Raw genomic sequence first — 22,441 nt, forward strand, 5'->3', positions numbered from 1 at the left:
TTTCTGCCAAAAAACAAAACGTGCAAACAAGATGTTGGTTTGTGACGAAGGAACATGCTATATGAATACACACCACTCCTCGTCGTGACGCTGCACAAGAACCCAGAAGTGCTAACGGTGTCTTGTAGTGAGACAGAAAGAAATCCCAGGTTGTGTCATTAAACATGGGAAGGTATCGTAATCCCAGGGGTGTAATTGGATGCAGGTTTATGTCAACACATGACCATTAAAACCATCCTGGTAATCCCCTTTCTCTTCTCAGACACCTGCAGATTTGGTGAGCAGGACAGAAGGATTATACACTTTGCTGGAGACAATACAAGACTGTAACAGGTAGGACTACTTATGTTTATTACATCTGTTGTACATTATTATTATATGTGTGAAGTACGTTGGACAAGGAAAGAACAATATACAGTAACAAGAAGAGAGATGATCACTAACACAATCTGCAATACCAGCAGGTTATCAAGCGTGTCCGAGTGAAACACGACCTCATGGTTCACAATGTGAGATCATTTAATGACTGTAAATATACTTCACTTAGATTTTAACCATATGTGTAGGAAATATTTCTTTCCTACACTCATTCTACTTCAATCTTTATTATTATTCATTTATTATTATCTATATTTTGAGTGAAAGTGAAATAAACAGCAGAGACATTGTTTCACATTCATTGATGGTATTCATTAAGGGACCAACACTGCACATACTAACGTAGTGACCAACCAACGTGCAGCTCTCCGGAGCTTTTTAGCATCTGTTTTAGCTCCTTGTTTTGGTTTCACTGTGTGGTTAAGTCTCAGCGATCTCATCAACCCTGTTTCCAGCTGCAGCAGAAAGTGGAACGTTGGTCAAAGACTCAGATAGTATATATAGTTATATATATATATATATATATATATATATATATATATATATATATTGTTTCAGTGAATATTGGATTGGCATTGTTTTATCCCTCGCTGTGGAAGTGACTGTAGCTTTAAGTGATCAGTGTTTTGCTTAAAGCCTTGTGTTGTAGCTCCTGAGTCATTTTGGATTTGCTTTCCCCACTCAGACGTTTCCCACTTTGGATTTGAATTGCTAACCATCGAGCATCACGACCATCTGTTTCACATTGACCCCAGTCAGCAGCAGCCATGGTGGACGCGGCGGCAGCAGAGCAGTTCCTGGATGCCAACCCGCAGTTTGCGAAGCAGTACTACGACATCAACTTCCGGCCTAAAGTAATCTCAGACCTGCTGGACAACAACCGGAAGCCACAGATGGACATCAGCAAGTTCCACGACCTGACGACGGTGGAGGAGAGTGAGGTCCTCTTCGACCTGATCCGGGACATCCAGGACAACCTGCAGATGGAGAAGTCTGTCTTCAACCTCATGAGACACCTCAGCTTCATGATGAGGGCCGACCGCATGAGCCTCTTCATGTACCGACAGAGGAACGGAGTGGCCGAGCTGGCAACCAGGTTACTGCGGCTTTCTTTTAAAAGTAGCTTTAACACCAACTCGATGAAGAGATGAAGTTTAAATCATGAAGATGATGTTCCGTGTGTGACTTCATGGACTGCACACGTTCATGTTGGTGTATGAAGAGTGAGCACTCACAGTTCTGTCTCGTAGAAAGCGTATCATGAGCTTTAATGCAGTGCATTGATCCAGTTACGTAGCAGAACGCCACACGATAACTCCATCATACAGTTTTCAAGTCAAACTGCTTCCTGCGTTTCCTCCAGCTGATCGTTGCCTGGTGAACAAACATTTCTGTCACTCTGAAAGTGTAAGAAATGTTCTCCACACTGGCAGACAGATCTTCAGGGAACCGGAACAGATGCTGTTTTTCAGCAGCTTCACATTCATACAGTTCCAGACGCTCACATTTGGCAGCTTGATCACACGAGGGAGTGTTAGCGGAGTATCTTTATGTTAACGCAGAGTTTCAGTGACAAACCGGCTTCTTTTGTTTATCTTTACTTGCAGGTTATTTAATGTGAATAAAGATTCACTGTTTGATGACTGCCTGGTGCAGCCTGACAGCGAGATTGTTTACCCGCTGGATATGGGCATCGTGGGCCACGTGGCGTCCACCAAGAAGATGGTCAACATCGCTGACGTGTCCCAGGTAAATACATAATTCACTATCGTGTGTTTACTGATGACGTGCGCTTCAGAAACACGTCACTCGTCCACACATACATTTGAATTAACATAAACTGTAGAAACGTATTTCTACCTTTTCATTTCCCTTCACTTTTACTGCATACAGAAAAAACATTAACATTAAAATAAAATAAAGAAAAATAAAGAAACCAACCAAACAAAGTGTCTGTACTTTAAGGCGAACTCCCACCTGTGTGCCAAGTTATGGTTGTTTACATTTTAATCAGGTCGGCCCACTGAGCATGACACCATTTTACCCTCTGGTGCCTCGTTGACTTCCACACAATCTAAACCTGATTAGATTCATGGCCACAACGTTTTTAATTTGTTATTTAAAAAACAAATGTTTAGTAATTATCTATAAAACATTTTCTTTTTAATATAACATCTGAGTAAAAGTTCAAATCCCAGTTTTGCCCGGGAGGTCCGATGCTGCTCTGCCTCTGTTTGACCACCAGATGGCGACTTGAAACCACCGTGTCTCTTCCACTAAATCCATACCAGCAAAGCCAGCTCAATCTCATTAGAACCAATACCTTTGACATTTGAAAATGGCTGGCGAGCGTATTCCCACGTATTCTTCAAGTTCTCCGTGCTGCTGCAGATCCACTCACTTCACTTACACCCCCTCCTTCCCGCAATGTCCTGCACCAATTGTTATTGTGACATTTACACTTAATAAGGAAGCAGCCCACTCCGCATAACTGATGGATTACAAGCACTCCTCTGTATCAGTTCAATCACTTCTTCTCATGGGAGATTAGGAAACTCAGCTGCTGATGTAACAAACAAAACAGACCCGGGTTGATTGTTCCCGTTTGGTTTTTATCGGTTCTGCCGCCAGGCCTGCCTGTCGTGCTGCTGTTCATCGTTAGCCGCCTCAGAACAAACATCATGGTGCTGTTCAAAACCTCTGTCCGTCACGCAGCTTCACACAAACGCATGAAAGCAGGATGGGAAATGTGGCAACTGGAACGATATCAAAGCCTCAGTCTCCCCAGTCGCAGCCAAGGAACAGTTAATGTTTCCATATAATTGGTCGGCTTTATGATGCTAATGCACTGAGGATGGCTTTTCAGAGGAGTGCAGAGACTGAGAATCCCCGTCTCTCTCTGCGCTCTATTTCCATCCCAGTCCAATCCAGTGCAGGCCAGTCCACCAGTCAGGATTCTTGTAGATGGGAGTTGGGGATTATGTGTCACTGGGATTATGTAGTGAGCAACAGCTGGCCTTATTCTTTTTACCGCTTCTTCTATCCCTGCCTCCTTCAAAGTGAATTAAATAATCACACAATTTACACTCTAATATCTCTGGCGGTTATTTGATGTGTGGTTAAAGGAGGAGTGTGAGGAAGGTGCAGAGTGTCAGTGGGGGAGGCTGCAGATGAAGCCGGTTAATCTGTCCTGAATTAGAGCGATCCCAGATTACTCCCAGAGGTCACACAGGCTCTGAGCCATTTTCCCAGACTCAGCACAATAGCTCACCTTCAATCTACTCTGGCACTGGAGTGCTCCAGTGGGGTACAGCACATGTGCAGATCATTCCCCAGCTTTATGCTTCATGTACCTTTTGATTATATTACTAAATATGTTTTTAGATTTTTCATATTTCTGTAAACGAGCAGATAGGAGCCTAAAGCAAAGTATACAGTGTATAACTTGTTAGCACCTTTATGATAGCTAGCTGTTAGCATGTGTTATTGATTTAGAAATGAAAGCTTATACATTTAATGAAGGTTTCTCATCTTCCTGCTCATTTACTATATTTATTTAATGGCTGTATAGATATAAATCACAGTCCTAACCAGACTGTAATATATGTACACCTTTGCCCAGCAAAGCCCAGCTGTAAGATGTAATCAATAAAGTTATACATGAATAAGGTAAACACAAATATAATTTGTACAAATACAATGTGTGCTTAGATTATGCCACTAAAGTGCAGAGCTGCTTGGCAAAGTTCAAGGCAAAGCTTCTGCTGAGGATAACAAGCACGATGAAGACTTTTCTGGGCTTTAGGGGGTCAAAGGTCGCCAATAACAAGCTGTCGAACTGCGCAGATCTCTGGAACAGGTTTATTTGTAAGCTGTGAATCAGCCACTGTGTGCTGCTGTGAGCTGATTCTCTTACAGCGATGTTCTCCTTCATTTCATGAAGAACTGCAACACGTCAGGCCGACCCGAAGAAGACAACTTCAAACATTAATACGTATGAAATAAAAGCATCATTTGGTCATTTAGTGGGAAGGAGGACTTCCCTCAGTCTGGAGCTCAAACTGAAGCACACACACACACACACACACACACACACGCACACACACACACACAGTGTTACATCATCAAAGGCCCTTTTTATATTGCAGAAGCAGGATATGTATCGGAGAGGGTTTGAGTTGCTTTTCATGTGACAGCAGCAGCATTAAGGTTTCTGAGGCTGAAGGATGAATGATGCAAATATCTGATCTGAGATATCTGAGTTGGGCTGGTGGGGGGGCAGATAAAGCAGCAGAGCAGTAGTGTTTTGATAGAGGTTGATATATTGGCTGATATTAGCACAATGCAGATATATTGGTGTATAAATCAGCCAATAAATGACAATTAACTGAAGTAAGCGATGCCAAAGATACGCTTCACAGTTTAAAACGCTTTCAACACTCTGTAGTTTGCACACCAGAGAGGAGTGACAAGTTTATTTTTCAACTCTGGTCCCCAGAGGGTCGCTCTCTGTAGGTTTTTGTTCCTTCTTGGCGGTTAATGAGCCGCTCTTCCTCAGTTTCACCCCTGAAGGAACACAATTGATGACCCCTGCTGTACAGGAGGAGCAGTAGGTGGAGTGCAGCACAGAGGGCCTTGAGTTTGTGGCTAATGGAAAGTCTTTGCTAGCAGTTTTTTTTGGATGGAAGTGACGTGTTCATCAAAGCTGAGTCTGGAGCTTTTGAAGGATGCAGGGGCGAAGAACAGGCAATTAAATATAATCTAATACTCTCTCTCTCCTGTTCCTTTCTAGAGTGCTAATTACAGTGAATTTGTGGACGAGCTGACCGAGTATAAGACCAAGAGCGTCCTCGCCATCCCCATCATGAACGGTAAAGACATGGTGGCCGTCATGATGGCCCTCAACAAGCTGGAGGGACCGCAGTTCACTGTGAAGGATGAAGAGGTAACATCTGATACCGTCTGTCCTGCAGATTCACTCTTTATTTTAGCTTTAAACGCTTATTAAACCAGGAACCCTGTGTTCCCCTCAGCTCTCATGTATTTCACTTACTTTTGTAATGCTTTATGTCACTTCTCCAAAGCGTCCTCTGTTAGTGACGAGCTGCCCGACCGGACAGGGATCCAACACAAAGCAACTCGCATCCCAGGACCCTGTTAACTTCTAACACGTCTTATAACTTTATATAATCCATGTTTTATTCCAGATGTGATGATCCTTCCACATGTTTGAGTTATACACATGTGTAATCTGCATTGGGACTCCTGACCACTGAATTATCAGTGTGGTATATTATGTGTTGATGGATTCCTGTTAAGTAAAGTAAAGTAGAGTAAAAGTGCTTTAATGACCACATGGGGGCTTTCTTTCACCAAACATGTATTATAGACCCTCTGGCTTAACTCTCCACTGAATTTAATTCCAAACAACATAAAGTCCATGTTTTATATCTCGCTGAATCTAATTTGCATAAAACCATTAGCCTTCCTGCTGCTCCGGCCTGCAGCAGCAGCAGCAGCTGATATACTGCTACACCAATCCAAAGCCTCCCAAATCATAACTAGCAATTGTAATACTTTAACTTTCTGAACGCTTAAAAGAACATTTGGAGGGAAAGATTTCCAGTGTGTGAAAAGGTCGAGGTCACCGTGATCAAAGAGTCACTTAAATAAACTAACAATAAAATCATGACGTGACGTTTCATCACAAAGTCAGCCAGAAGACGACGTGATTCCTAAATCAAAGCGTGGACTTCTATAACATGAACCACTTTGCTATTCTCAGCCCCCGCCAAGCAACACTGAAGCTGCCTGAAGGTGTGTTGCATCAGCTGGAAGCCCTCTGTGGCACATCGTCCAAATACCACACAAATTAGACTTTTTCTCAAGAAAGCCGAGACGATGTTAATATCACCTGTCAAACCGAGCCTCAAACATGATACACCTGACATTTAAACATGTGTCACCTGCTGATGGCATAAAGGTAAAAGTGCCTCACATATTACATCATACTGAATATTGTAACGGTCACACACACACACACACACACACACACACTGAAGAGGAGGTACTCAGGATTATGTAAAGTGTGTGCTGTTTTCTTTCAGATCCTAAACAAGTATCTGAACTTTGCCAACCTGCTCCTGAGAGTTTTCCACCTGAGCTACCTGCACAACTGTGAGACCAGGAGGGGACAGGTGAGGCTGCAGAGCATGCACCATTTCATCTTACATTAGGATTTCCAAGTTAAACCTCGGCGTCTGCGGCGTGCATGAACTTTGAAACTTCTTCTCCTTTGTCCAGGTGCTGCTGTGGTCGGCCAGCAAGGTGTTTGAAGAGCTGACGGATATAGAGAGGCAGTTCCACAAGGCCTTGTACACTGTCAGAGCTTTCCTCAACTGTGACCGTTACTCTGTCGGTCTGCTGGACATGACCAAGAACAAGGTGGGTTACCATGGATACACACCCAGTGTCCAGGAGGAGCTGGGAAGAAAAGGGAACTACTGTATATAACAGGAAGCAATGCACCACTCTCATCCCAGCTGACTCTCCTGCTCTTCTGGGAAGAGATATGTTCAGCTCCTCTGGGGGTTCTTTGCTAAATCTTCTGCTTTAATCGCTCGTGTCAATTATAGGAAATAACACTTCCATCTTCTGATCAATGTCATACGTGCTATCCTCATGTATTGGAGGTAACTGACGTGTTGTCATGAATACTACTTATTGGCTGAGGCTGTCCCCTAATTACAAGCAGCTGCCAGTTGATTCCTCACACCTGCTCTCTGAGAACAAACACAGATGGCTGTCTGGTGATCTGCTGTCTGGATTTCATGAATAAAGCACTTAAAGATAAACACAACTAGTAGCTCATGATATGGAAACAAATATCACACACTCCTAAAGAGGCTGCTGGAATTAGCATTTCCATGCAGACGTTAGATGTGCTGATTTACAGTAAGTGCATCTAAGTAATGAAACACAAGCAGCCGAATGAGCGATGTTTCTCTAAATCTTCTGTGTGTGTGTGTGTGTGTGTGTGTGTGTGTGTGTGTGTGTCTGTGTGTGTGTGTGTGTGTGTAGGAGTTCTTCGACCTGTGGCCAGTTCTTATGGGAGAAGTTCCACCATATGATGGACCAAAAACTCCTGATGGCAGGGTGAGGAAATATTAACCAACAACTCCTGATGTTGTTGCTCCTTCTGTGGCGCCACCAGCGGGTCAAAACATCCGCTTGACCGTCACTTCTCCACGAGAACATAACTTATGGCTGATAAGTGTCAGAGCTCTAAGAAATCATCAGTGTGTTTGTTCTCTCCGACACGTTCACATGTAATACGCACAACTTAGACTTAGAGTCATTTATTGTTGCTAAATTTGCATCATGTTTTTATCAGGGTCAAGTTCCCAAACACAAGATGTCTTACTTTCTACTGCTACTACAGGGAGTATCACTAACGCTGCTACTACAGGGAGTATCACTAACGCTGCTACAACCTGAGTACCATCCGTTACACTTACTGCAGAGCTTTCAACCTCATGGCTTTTATCAGGAGGTGTTCAGTATTTACTGAGCAAACTTTGACCTTGAGTCTATATTTATAAGATCTTTACACAATATCTCCAATTGTTATGTTGTGTTATGTTCCCCTGAAGGAAATAATCTTCTACAAACTGATCGACTACATCCTCCATGGCAAAGAGGACATCAAAGTCATAGCGTAAGTCTCAACACGTGTAGTTTAAAGGGACCCTGTGGAGCTTTTGACCACAGTGGAGCAGTGGGTCCCCATTTAGTTTGTTCTTGTGCACATGGACACACACACACACACACACACACACAAGCAGTTACATATTCCTGTAAATTGTGAGGGGGCTTAATGTGCCGAGCAAAGCAATCTACCAACAAAGGCAGGGAAGAAGAAGACTGCAAGCAAGTAAACATGGATGTACAGAAAACAACGTTTTAAGAAAAATGCAAAAGAATATGAGGAAGGCATTCGACCCGTGTGTTGTACCTCAGAGATACACACAATGCGGCACATTTAAGGTAATTGCATTGTGGTTATCGGAGAGATAACAGGATATTAATGTCGTTTCTTCCTCCCTCATAAAACCAAACATTATTTATTTTTAGTAAAGAATGAAGAACTTTGCATATTAATTCATTTTCTTTGTTTTCTATCCTCCAACATGGCTCCTCGTGTAAACAGTGTTATCTACTGTCCAAACGTTAATAAGAGAATAATCTCGAGAGTTGTGCAGACACACACGTTTATAATAACACTGAATAGGAAAGTGATTTACAGGATGATTGTGTTAAAGATGATTCTTATAACACTGGAAGTTTCTGATGTCATGATGTGTTCATCCTCAGGACTCCCGCAGCCGATCACTGGGCTCTGGTCAGCGGTTTACCAACCTACGTCGCAGAGACTGGACTGGTCAGTGTCTGTAGATTCTGTAGAGCTCCTGTCCTGCTTCTTTACTTCAAGTTGGATCTGACATCTGACACAGATTTCACATTATATTGTGAAATGAGCATAAACTCTCAAATTGTGTTGTGTCTCGGGCTTTTATTGTGAAAGGGAGTTCGGAATTGCATTTTAAAGCGAGGCTTACACGCCGATGATGTCATTACATCGTGCAGTTAAAGCAAAACAAGTTATCTATTGTGACCAAGGTGATGGATACCTGACAGACTCCACAGGGAGGAGGTCAGAGTTCACTGACGTCATCAGTGCAGCAGTTTGACATCGACTAAATTCAGCGAAGTCAAAGTGGAGGCATCTCACTGTCACAGTTACACTCATGCGATGAGTTATTGAAGGACACTTTTGAAGGTGGATGACCCTTCATGACTGCATTGAACATGTGACCTTTCGCCAACGCCCCCGTCACCCTGGAGCCCTGATTTACTGATTATTTAAATCTAATGATTAAACTTTATTAATATTACGCTGGTGTACTTTGTCAGATTTATGGTATATTAATGGAGATTGTACAGTGGGATTAAGGATCATGAGATTATGTTGATTAGATTCAGTCACAGTCATGGCTTTGTGATGCTCGTCTTTATCTCGCTACACAGTATAAGTATAAACGTCTTTAAAATGTGAATGTGATTGAATATATTGTGTGTGTTTGAGAACGTAATTCTCTTCCTTCATTATACTTCTCGTCTCTTCAGGAGTCCATGTAGTGTCCTTTAAAATATCTTTATTTCAAAATGTCTCCATCGGTGATCCAACGAGCCGAACGCCATCAGGCCTTATTCCACCGTCAGTGTGCAGGCGCTGCTGTGATGTGTATGTGTAATAATTAATCACGCCGTGCGTTTCCCAAAGCGCTGAGCTGGCCGCCGCTCGTCTATCCATCCCTCCGTCTGTTGTCTTCGCCGCTTGTCATTTTTCAACTCTGCATAATATTTCTGCATAGTATTCTGCTTTTAAACGTGTAGTAACTTCATCACCCTGTACTGTGTTGAATCTGTTTCTTTCCCCCCCCCCCACAGATTTGTAACATCATGAATGCACGTGAGGACGATTTCTTCAAATTCCAGGTAACTTTGTTTCTCCTGCCTGTGTTGTCCTTCCCCTCTAAAACGCACAGTACAGATATGATAATCCACAACCAGCGTGACGTTAATTAGTTATCATTTGTTTTGCATGTATTTACCCAGAAAGGAAGAGATGAGTGGCGTCCAGCGACGCACATCTTCATGACCATTAGCACCAGTAGCTGCTGTTCTGCTCATTATCTGTAATCTGATTTGTATGTAAAGTAATATATGACATTAGCATATCACAGATTACAGTAATTGTATTACATGTGAGCCTTCACTCTTGAGTCATGAGAATAAATCCGAACTGAGACTTAATATGTTGGAATAATGTGTTAAAAAGTAATGGAGCTCTATAACGGTCCCTCGTGGAACACAAGGACCCGCCTGGGAACAATCACAAGGAAGGGTTCTGCATATAGTCCTTAGTGAATGCATGATATGTTCCTCTGCTGTCCGGCCTGATCCTTAGTATCCTCTGTTTCTGATCGTCCCTGCTCATACAGCCATCCTGCACTGCTCACAGTCTTCTCCTTCACAGCTTGATCTCAGACGCTTGTTGGTGTTGCATCCTGGTCGATCTGCTCCTCTGAATGTAGAGACCAGCCGGTTGGCGTGTCCCAGATCCAAACTACATGCTAATGATAGATTTACACAACATACTGATCATAGTATACTGTATGAGTCACAAGTATACCAACAAGTCAACAAGTTATCCTCAACAGGACACGATACAATACGTACAACACAGAGACTAAACATGTTAGATGTTCCAGCTGGGATCACAAACATTCTGAAACATGCTCAGTTGGTCTGTTGAACCGCGTTTGTGTTTGTTCATGTGTGACCTCTGAACTGGTTAGGGTTAGGGTTAGGGTTAGGGTCTCTCTAAATCAGCCTCCATTCTTTGTCTGGATGATATTTGCAGTGCGTCTGCTCAGCTCTGTTTTCCCTTTCCTCTGCATGTGTATGCAACGGTGCTGCGTGGATGAACTTTATTGTAACGGGAGGATGTAGCTGAAACTCCAAATAAGTGCTGTAAAGAACTCCGATACCCTTGACAGAGAAACACACAACCTGTGAAGTGTTTCTTTATCCACATGTTTTCATTTGCTTTTGTTAAGCTGCACAGTTTTCCAGAGAGGACAACATCTAGTTGTTTGTAGCTCTGCACAGATGATACTCTTTTCTCTCTTAACAACAGTCCATTTTAAAACTTCCACCACTGCTCCTGCAGTACGTTCAGGTTGTAGGGTCCGTGAGCAGGTGAATTATTGATTCTCTCTCATATTTCCTCTGAATGTAGAAGGTCACGCTGCATTTCTGTGGAGTTCCTGCTTCCTTTATTACAATCGTTGCTAAAATGAAACGCTGGTACGAGGGAAGAAAGGCACTATATTACTGTAATAAACCTAAGTATATTCTTATTTATAGTCATTTCAATAATGTGTGTGTGTGTGTGTGTCTGTGTCTGTGTCTGTGTCTCTGTGTGTGTGTGTGTGTGTGTGTGTGTGTGTGTGTGTGTGTGTTGTGTGCAGAAAGAGCCTCTGGACAGCTCCGGCTGGACCATTAAAAACGTTCTGTCTCTGCCGATCGTCAACAAGAAAGAGGAGATCGTGGGTGTGGCCACGTTCTATAACAGGAAGGATGGGAAACCCTTTGATGAAATGGACGAAACACTGATGGAGGTGTGTGTGTGTGTGTGTGTGTGTGTGTGTGTGTGTGGCAGCACTGAGTCATTGGTTTATAAATACACTAGAGCCATTCACAGCGTCTGCATTATTTATCATGGGCCTGGAGGCTTTTTACTGAAGTTTCTTTATCTGCTCAGAATTCAGTTAAAATACTCAACATGACAGTTTGATCCTCAACGGTTCCTGAAAATCAAAGTAGTTTTAGGAACAATTTCCATTTTGACATTTTTGTAAATATGATTTATTGTTCATTAATTGATCAAAATGCACTTGAGGATGTTTTGTGTGGCAACAAACTGCTGCTGTACAAATGGACATGTATACAAACCATATGATCATTATTGTACTACCCAACAGAATATAAAAGAACGTCTGTAAACTCTCTGTCTTTCTCTCTCTCTCTCACACACACACACACACACACACACACACACCTCTGTGTCCAGTCTCTGACCCAGTTCCTGGGCTGGTCGGTGCTGAACACTGACACCTACGACAAATTGAACAAGCTGGAGAACAGGAAGGACATCTTCCAGGACATGGTGATGTACCACGTCAAGTGTCGCAAGGATGAAATCCAGCACGTTCTGGTAGGTGATGTGAGAAAGAGATAATTCTATCCACGTGTTCACAGCTGAAGTGAAGACGAGCGTTGGATTGAATGTATCACTAGAACCCCACGTCGTCGGTAAAGACTCGTGATTTCTTTACCTCTTTGTTTGTCTAACATCTAATTAAAGTCATGAAAATGCAAAATAAAGTTTTTCATTTATAAAAAACTACAAAAGCAGATATTGACCGCGGTTTGTAGCCGTTTGTATTTAAAATGTTGCTTCATCCACGGATGTTTGTGCTGGACGGAACAAAAGCAGTCGATTGATGTGGATGACACAAACAGGAGATGAGCGTCATTTATAAACTGAAATAAGCTGTCACATCTGCTACGAGGTGATTTGTCTGTGGAAACGGAGGGACAGAGAACAGAAGCAGCGAGAGATGACCTGGTTTGACCTCAGATCAGGAGTCGGGTGATTGATGCTTAACCATTTCATCCAAGGTGAGCGCTGATGTTGTGTGTTTCCCCAGAACACCAGGGAGCGATGGGGGAAGGAACCGGATCAGTGCGAGGAGGAGGAGCTCCAAGAGATTCTGGTAAACAACAAGAAACATTCGGCTCGTGTTTGAGGAAATTCTACAAAACTTTGCAAAATGTCGTCCATTTCCCATGATGCAACATGATCACAATGTTACAAACTAACATTCTGACCTTTTCTTAATACTGTAAAGTTCCTCATTGTTGCTATAGAACAGTTCTGTGCTTTTGAAGAACACTTATTCTACACGTGTCCACAGTCAGAGGTCCTGCCAGACTCTAAGAAAGCTGAGATCTTCGAGTTCCACTTCTACGACTTTCATCACACTGAACTGGACCTGGTCAAATGTGCCATCAAGATGTACTATGAACTGAAAGTGGTGGACAAGTTTCACATTCCCAGAGAGGTGAGTGGTTGATTTGTTTGTTAGCTACTTGAGAATGCGGCAGGATTATGCTGCTGTGAAAGCTCCCTTAGTCCCGGGCTAACCGCTCCCTCATCCCTAAGTGCAGTGCCCTCTAAGCCAACCTTATAGAGCATTGAGTTAGCATCCTGGGCTAACTCAACCATTCTGTGCGTGTTGCAAGTCTGCTCTTGAAAGGGAGGGCCTTCCTGAGCATCAGGGCACTTTGATTGTCTCGCAGGAAGGGTTCATGTGGATCAGTCAACTGTTGTAAAACCTTCCTGAGATGATATCCGTCTCATTTCAGGGTTGAAACTCTTCATATGACCAAAGCTTGAACAGAAATGTGTAGAGTGATACTCCAAGATTATATCACCACGATATCATTCAGCTGGAAGACGCAGCAAACCAAAAGAAATCCAAACTCTGTTCGCTCCTTCGGGTTTCTAAATGTGATCCGTTAATAAAATAGTGTGCATCCTGGTGTGCGCTGGAATTAAGATTTTCTTTTGATTTAATGTGGTTTACGGAGCAGCAGCTGGCCCCCAGGAGAGAAGCACTGCTGGGGAGATGAGGAGCACTGCTGTGCACATCTGCAGTAATCTGAGGATGGCGTTGGAGAAGTGAAAATGATTGGCTTGCATTGCTGAACAACTTTGTTTGTTATTAAAAGTAAACTGTGTTCCGCAGGCCCTCGTGAGGTTCATATACTCGCTCAGTAAAGGCTACAGGAAGATCACCTACCACAACTGGAGACACGGATTCAACGTCGGACAGACCATGTTCACCTTGCTGATGGTAAGAAACACATAAACCCAGTCTTCTCCCTAAGCCCTCATCAATCCCTCACCTCCTGCTCTCCGTCTTGATCTCCTCGTCTCTCATCTTTCCTGCTCCTCCTCTCTGATTCAAAGTGATAAACATTCTTTCTCCTCTTCCAATCCTTCATCTGGAATGAGATAATAAAGTGTGTCCGTCTGTAAATGAAAGGTGAGTGAGTGTTGCCTGAACTGCTCATCAATAAGAAGCCACTGAGTGTCGTTATGGTGTGTGTGTGTGTTTATATATATGTGTGTGTTTGTGTGTGCAGATTGCATTTTTAAACATGCATGTACACATTCATCAGTCTCCTCTGGCTCTCTGGTTTGTGTTCTCAGACAGGCGATCTGAAGCGTTACTTCACAGACCTGGAGTGTATGGCCATGGTGACGGCCGGCTTCTGCCACGATATTGACCACAGAGGAACCAACAACCTCTACCAGATGAAGTAAGAGCAACAGAGGGGGGGGGGGTCTGCTAATGTAATGAATATATTATCACATTTGTTGATATGGCATCAAATGATAACCGAAGTCATCTCCAGACAGGTCGAGACTCTTTAACTCACTAATGATTTTAGTAGTAAAGGTAACTACTGAGCTCGCCTCGACGCTACACCTGCTCACTTCTATATTTAGCTGCTGTGTTTGTGTTTCAATCTGTAACTGCTGTTAAGCATTAAAGGCTCTTGGGATTCATCAAAGTGCAAATATTAGAATGAGTCTGAACACTGAGTCACAATAATTGGCTTCAGGGTTTGATAAATGAGATAATAAAAGAGACCAGCTGAGTAACAAGTGCTCTGAACAGAGAGCCCACACGACGCAGTACACGCTTCTCTTCCGTCTGTGAGAGAAGTCTTTGGATGCATAGTGTAGCTGCCGCTTTGTTTCGTTTCAAGCTAACATTTCTTATGAGAGCGTGCGCTGTAGAAAGATGTAGCCCATCTATGAATTATTTATAAACTGAGGTAAAAACAAAACAAGCAGCTAGCGAGAAGACATGATGCTTTAACGTCATGTTTTTATTGATCGCTTGCTGCTTTGACCCCGTTTCTTTCACTCATTTCATAAATTGGACTGTTTAGTTATTCTGGAACCGGCCGCTCCTCCTGTGTTCAGGCGAGCTGACCTCAGCTCTTTATGTGAAGGTAACGTCACACACTGAGAACATCAATGAGCTGATATTGACCAGATCCTCCTCCAGCTGCTCTGCTCCACCTGCTGATGGATGAGCTAATGAGAGCCGCCGAGAGCCGCCATTAGCCACGGACACAGCAGGCCAGGCCCACCCTGCGAGTAACATGCATGATTTATCACAGTGTAACCTCCCAACTGTCTCTCTCTCTCCCTCTGTGTGTGTGTGTGTGTGTGTGTGTGTGTGTGTGTGTGTGTGTGTGTGTGTGTGTGTGTCTGTGTGTGTGTGTGTGTGTGTAGGTCTGGTAATCCTTTGGCGAAGCTTCATGGCACCTCCATCTTGGAAAGACACCATCTGGAGTTTGGCAAGACTCTGCTGAGAGATGAAGTATACTGCAGTACACACACACACACACACACACACATGCACGCACACACACATACATGCACACATGGGTGGATACATGAACACCTGTCCAATGTAAAGCAATTCAATACAACTGTCCCACATATAAAGATCTGAAGCCGCCTCCCTCTCTCAGCTGGCCTCAGTGGTTGTTGTGTTTCCCACGAGTCTTCGTCTTTCTGTTTGGAGAAGCAGCAGTCACACCCCCCTTTAGTTTTATAGGCAGAACATTTTATTTTCCTTTCTTGTGTTTCAGACGTTGAACATTTACCAGAATCTGAACCGCCGTCAGCACGACACCGTCATCCACCTCATGGACATCGCCATCATCGCCACTGACCTGGCTCTCTACTTCAAGTCAGTACAGCAGCGTGCACAGTCAAATCAATACAATCAAACGAAGTGTAACTCTGTGTATGCGTTATTCCACTGCCTGCAAGATTAGAAAGAATCGTGACATTTAACTGAGCGGCACATTTAACACTCATTTCATATTTATAGTGTCAACAAAACGTCCATATGTACCATATACTGTAGGAGTGTGACCATTCTTCAAGTCAAAAATGGGTTTTATTAAATGAACTCACATAAATTCAGTTAGTTAAAAGGACCCGTCTACACATGACAACTGACTTCATTAGTAAACCTTTGAAATGAAGCTGCAACCTCAGGTTTATTAACATCTCTGCGATGACACCAGACACTGATGGATGAATGAGATGTTGTGTTCTGATGTGCAGGAGACACACATTGATACAGGTGCATAACCTCCTGAAGTCTGCCCGGTAACCGTTCACAGCTTCAGCACGCTCAATCCAAAGAGAGTTGTGTTGTCGACTACATCACGAATGCCTTGTGAAGACATAAGACGTATGTTTTATACTTTCTGTGCAGGAAAAGGACGATGTTCCAGAAAATTGTGGACCAGTCCAAGACTTACGAGAACTGGAACGACTGGACCAAGTACATGATGCTGGAGACGACGCGCAAAGAGATTGTGATGTAAGCGCAATCACACAAACAAATGCAGGTTCAACGGAGATACACAGACGTACAGATCTCAGACATGCGTTGTGTTTCTAGGGCCATGATGATGACTGCCTGTGACCTGTCCGCCATCGCCAAACCGTGGGAGATTCAGAGCAAGGTACACACCTGTGTGATCTCTACTCAAGGTCCTTTTCATGCTTCCCAGTAGCAGCTGTAAAATGACTTGCGAACATCCAGGCGTTCGCAGTGAGGAGGCACTCGTACACGGGCTGAAGTAGAGGCTGTGTGAGGGGGGGTGATAAAGTAGAATGACATTCTGTCAGCGCTGCCGTTCCTCTCAGCAGCAGTCGGCAGTGATTCCTGATGACCTCATGTATCAAACGCAACTTGCTGCTTTTCATTCCCCTCGTCGCCGCCCGGCAGCCTCAGCATTTTATTTCCGTGAAGTATGTAGTGTACACATGGCCACGCAGCCTTCACACACAGGCGTATCCACAAGAACAGGAAGCATCTCTAGGCGCCGCTGGAGGGTCATTTATTACATATGCTCTTTATGCAACCGTGCTGCGGCACATTCTGATACACAAGAGAACTATAACAACATTATCGCAATATCTAATACAAAAACATGAATTCATATACACAACACATGTTCTTTGTAGCGTCCATGTTGTTTCCACAGGACGCAAAATGACTTCTCGACTCGGGGAAATGGGACTTTCTGAGGAGCTTTTCAGAGAAACGTCAAACAGCCTGGTGCAGGGGGGGTTGGGGTGGAGTTACACCAAGTCCCTTGCTATGTTATACATTTATCTCCTTTATCTGACCTTTTGAATTCATTTGAAGCCTTTTCCTTAAGTGTCTCCTGTATTGCACAACCGCTGGCGCTCAGGATGTTCCACGTATTATGTTTTTTAGCAGATACTTTTTTTCACATTGGAATTGACTTTGTGTGCACCGGGTGAGTCAGCGCCCCCTCCCACACACACTGTCAGGATATCTATCTACAGCATCAGCTGTACTTCCATGACTAACTCTTCACTTGTTTAAAGGTGAATTCCTCCCTCAATACAGCGGAGACATATTTTAGCTGTCACATGAAACCCTGCAAAGAGTGCTGGTGGTTGTGCAGAGACTCACGAGCACATACATGAAGATATAATCACTCAGATGTTCAGTGATGATGCATGACAAAAGCTTGAGCTGCTCCCGTCTTGATAATTCTCTGCTGATATTTGACTTTTCACTTCCCACGCACGCAGAATATCTGGCTGCACTAACCTCACGCCAATCGTCCCCCAAAAGTGTCTTGATGACTTTCTAAAAAGAGGTTTCTCTCCTGAAGAATTCACACATTATTCATCTGATCTGTTTGTGAGTGCAGACAAAACAGGCTTTCATCTCATGAAGACACAAAGAGTGAAGCTGCTCGTGAGCTGTGATTAACATTCTCCTTTATGGGACATTGTGAAGTCTTTATGGGCTGGTTTTAACAACATGTGCAGATTACTCACATCAGCCGCATGCAAATGATGTTCCAGCTGCAGCTCGTGGTTACGACTGCAGAATACGTAACGTTGAAATGATTTCAATCTATTTATCAATAATAGACGAATCATACACGTGCACATGTCAAACCTTCTCTGCTTCCAGGACTTGTTACTTCGCTCTGTTTGATTTCATGTCGTTCTTTGAGTTTTGGATTGTTCGTTACGCAAAACAAGGAACTTAAAGATGACGTACAACAGACCCAACTCGTGTTTGCAAACCTTCATCCCCAAACTGTCAACTTCTCAAAAACGGCAAAAAGGCGTCTTTGTTTTCAGCTCGAGCATCGTTGAGTTTAACGAGGGCTGAAAACCACAGAGGGCGATGTACTCGATGATCCAAGTCAACACAAGGGTTGTACATGTGTTTGTATTTACTGTCACATTTAGTGGCAACAACACTGAGACTGACTTGTGAAACCCTCTCGATTCCCCCTGTAGGTGGCGCTGTCTGTCGCTGCAGAGTTCTGGGAGCAGGGAGACCTGGAGAGGACGGTCCTGGAGCAGATTCCCATTGTAAGACACGGACAGAGAGGGATGCTTAAAAGAAGGTTGTAAGAGATGCAGTAGATCCTCCGCAGCAGAAACACAACAAACCCCTCCAGCTCCAACGCTGCTGCACTTCTATGTATAGTTCACCTCTGACTTTAAATAAGAGGCTTCCCTTTGAGAATCACTTGAGCACAACGTCATAATGATTACTGTGAAGACATGACAGTATGCAGTGGAATCATCTTATTATCCTGCCAAGGCTAGTGGTTAGTGGCTAGTGGTTAGTGGCTAGTGGTTAGTGGCTAGTGGTTAGTGGTTAGTGGTTAGTGGTTAGATCAAAAAGTAAACGTGCTATACGTCCTATAGTTTGAACTAGTTCATGATGATTCTTTGTGCACTTTTCAGTTGTGCAGTTTGAAATCGGTTTGTGGCAGCAAGTAAAAGTTTGAGAGGAGGAAAAGAGGATTTGGTGGGTGGACAGGAATCATGGGAATGAAGACAGGACAAGGCTCTCTGTCAGGGCTTCTATTGAGCAGTGGAGAGGGAGGAGGACAGGATTAGAGAGACACAGAAACACTGTTGGAAGACCAAAAATAAAGGACAGATTTAGTTCCCTGCGGCGGTGGTGTTGAGCGATGTACAGCCCATTATGTGGAGCACTGATACAGAAAGAGCAGGGACTGTGGCCGTAACCCAGCCGACCGTACCCTCCTCTGGCTCGCTCTCCTCCATTCTGCCTCCGCGTCTCTTTCTCCTTGCTCTGTTTCATTCCCTCGTGTCCTTGAGACACGTTAAGCACGAGAAGCACCATCCCACACTCTCTAACCTCACAGTGCTCTGAACTTAAGAGCATCTGTGTCGGCAGGGAAAACATTTCATTTTGATGGGTTTGTATTTCCTCAGCAGTGGATTCTGTGACTCTGTGGTCGGACGAGAAACAGAGAAGACTTTGCAGACGATGTTCTCCAGTGTAGGTGCTGCATCAGTTACAGCCAGCGTGAACTTTCTGACAGGATTCATGAGCCTCTCACACTCTAATGTGCTTCTAATGTAACTTCACAAGTTCACTCAAACTTTAAGCTTGTATCGTTAAACTAGAGCTCACGTCCACGAGCATGCAGAGTCAACACTTTCCTCCCTTTGCTTGCACAGGAGCGCTCACTCTGTGATACTTTTAGGAGACTAATTGGGTTTCAGGTCCCGATTGGATGCTTCTAACATTTAAACCTCCTTTGTACAAACCTGGTTTAACAGTTTCTACGTTAGTTTGTGATTGTACTGTAGCAAAGGTCAGAGGTCAGAGGTCAGCTTTAGAAGAGTGAGTAGATGTGTCCATCATTGCTGCAAACTTCATGTATATGTTATAGCAGCACTATTGTCTGATGGTTTAGATAAAGAGATGCTTAGCAGTAGTGTTGATGACCACGTCTGTACACTGTCTTCAACACTTCTCTCGCTCCTCTTCAGCCGATGATGGACAGAACGAAATCTGCTGAGCTGCCGAAGATGCAGTGTGGCTTCATCGACTTCGTTTGCGCTTTTGTGTACAAGGTCAGACATCACACGGCACTGAAACATTCACTCGCTGCTGTGGACACCTGCAGGTGTGACACCTGTTCAGTTCTCAAGTCCACCTTCAGGGTTCTCGGTCTTATGTAGGAATTAACCTTTTAACTTGGTGTTGACTTGTGTGTGATTAGATTTGTGTTGACTCGTTGACTTGTGTGTGATTAGATTTGTGTTGACTCGTCCTCCTCTCCTGCAGGAGTTCAGTCGTTTCCATAAGGAGATCACCCCCATGCTGGACCGCCTGTTGAACAACAGGAAGGAGTGGAACGCCATGAAGGAGGTGCACGAGGCCAAAATGGCTGCAATCGAGGAGTCCAAGAAATCCAAGGAGGAGGATTCTCAGAAAGCTGCGCTGGCCAAACAAGGTAGGAGGCTGTCACACACACACGCACACGCACACGCACACACACACATTGAACAGTTTCGAGGTAGTGAATTTGAGTGAGAAATGAATGCTAAGACTGCTGCCTGGTAACCATAGTAACAGTAAAGACACATACATACAGGTGCATTGTAAAAAAAAATATTACTCTGGAATGCATTTATCATGAACTCACTTTAAATGAGAGCAAAATAACTCTGTTTTTCTTTCCTTCCTTCCTTCCTTGTTTCCTTCCGTCTTTCCTTTCCTTCCTTCCTTCCTTCCTTCCTTCCTTCCTTCCTTCCTTGCTTCTTTCCTTCCTTCCTTCTTTCCTTCCTTCCGTCCTTCCTTCCTTCCTTCTTTCCTTCCTTGCTTCTTTCCTTCCTTCCTTCCTTCCTTCCTTGCTTCTTTCCTTTCTTGCTTCTTTCCTTCCTTCCTTCCTTGCTTCTTGCTTCTTTCCTTCCTTCCTTCCTTCCTTCATTCCTTCCTTCCTTCCTTCCTTCCTTCCTTCCTTCCTTCCTTCCTTCCTTCTTTCCTTCCTTCCTTCCTTCCTTCCTTCCTTCTTTCCTTCCTTGCTTCTTTCCTTCCTTCCTTCCTTCCTTCCTTCCTTGCTTCTTTCCTTTCTTGCTTCTTTCCTTCCTTCCTTCCTTCCTTCCTTGCTTCTTTCCTTCCTTCCTTCCTTCCTTCCTTCATTCCTTCATTCCTTCCTTCCTTCCTTCCTTCCTTCCTTCCTTCCTTCCTTCCTTCCTCCCTCCCTCCTGCAGCAGCTGCAGCCCAGTCACAATCAAAGACTTGTAATGTCAGCTAGAGATGCTTCAACAGCACCAGGTTGCTTCATGGTTGTGGTCCAGCGTTGAGTCCCCCCCCCACCACAATTATTTCTTCAAATACATTTTTGAGATCTCCCCTGAAAGATCCAGTTTACTGAGAACACATCTCTCCCGTTACAACTGTCCCCTTAACTTGTGCACTGCTTCTTCCTGTCCGTCCTGTTCTGTATTACTGGCTGCGTGTGCTGTCTGAACCCGAGAACACATCAAGAAGTAAATATGGACCAAAGTGTTGCAGCTTTATGAACATTTAAGTGTTGAATGTAGAAGCTTTTCTAATACACCAACAAGATAGTTTCCTGTTGTGTCACTGTTCATACAAGCATCTCCCTGCAAGTCTCTTTGCGCTGATTGTAATGCTGTGCTGCGTTGACTGACCCCCGCAGCTGCAGAAATGTTACACTCAGTCTGTTGAGGAGCTAACGGAGCGAACACATGCAAGAATCAATTGAACGTATGTGAGGATGGCCGGGCGGTTATCCACAGATGGAACCTTCACAGGACTTTAATCTGTGTTTTATCAACATTTCTAAACGCTGGAGATTAAAGTCATGTGTACGTGCTCTGAGATAACAGAAGCACACATCTGGTCCTCTGCAGTCTGGAGATGAGACGGACACTTTCTAACTTCAAGACGCATGAGCACGAGCTGTAAATGAAATGAAAATAATATCATAAAAGATACAAGACAGTCTACACACTGAGCCTCTGGGGGTATTTATATGTATGTTGCATAATGTCCTTACTTACTTTACTTTATGATGCAGAAGGAAACGGATCACTAATAACGTAGGTGAGCGTGCGTCCACATAGTAATAGTTAGTATCTAAATATACCAGCGCTCACTGTGTGTGATGCCCACTTCATCATGTCTGCGTCGTGTCCTTGAGTCCCCAGTACAAGTCTTTGTCCTGTAAAGTGTTGTTGTTCTGCATTAAACACGCATGTTTGTGACCATCAAACGGTGTATCTGTCAGCACTTTCTCTGCACTTTGGGTTCAGTCCCGATCCAGCAAGCGTTTGATTGACAGCAGCGTGCAGGAGCTGTGCAAGTGTTGTTCCAATGTATTGTATAAAAATAGTTTTCCCCGCTGGTAACCCTTTCTAGGGAAAATAAACAAGATTTTCGTCGCAAACCACAAGAAGTGTTTATTGATTCTACAA

General features: G+C 43.8%; 1 protein-coding gene across 1 annotated transcript; it reads left to right on the forward strand.

Annotated features, from left to right (window-relative positions):
- The first annotated feature begins 1,013 nt into the window (after positions 1 to 1,013).
- Positions 1,014 to 22,363, forward strand: pde6a (phosphodiesterase 6A, cGMP-specific, rod, alpha). Its single transcript, XM_029441640.1, has 23 exons — positions 1,014 to 1,474; positions 1,986 to 2,127; positions 5,171 to 5,323; positions 6,486 to 6,575; positions 6,682 to 6,822; positions 7,459 to 7,533; positions 8,031 to 8,095; positions 8,752 to 8,818; positions 9,889 to 9,936; positions 11,475 to 11,624; positions 12,077 to 12,220; positions 12,717 to 12,782; positions 12,984 to 13,130; positions 13,818 to 13,925; positions 14,285 to 14,394; positions 15,383 to 15,470; positions 15,745 to 15,845; positions 16,383 to 16,490; positions 16,572 to 16,635; positions 18,467 to 18,541; positions 19,985 to 20,068; positions 20,283 to 20,451; positions 21,212 to 22,363. The coding sequence occupies exons 1-23, from the start codon at positions 1,146 to 1,148 to the stop codon at positions 21,253 to 21,255; spliced, it is 2,568 nt and encodes an 855-aa protein (XP_029297500.1). The 5' UTR covers positions 1,014 to 1,145; the 3' UTR covers positions 21,256 to 22,363.
- The last annotated feature ends 78 nt before the right edge of the window (positions 22,364 to 22,441 follow it).

This window comes from Cottoperca gobio, chromosome 10, assembly GCF_900634415.1.
Source record: "Cottoperca gobio chromosome 10, fCotGob3.1, whole genome shotgun sequence".
Lineage (NCBI taxonomy): Eukaryota > Metazoa > Chordata > Actinopteri > Perciformes > Bovichtidae > Cottoperca > Cottoperca gobio.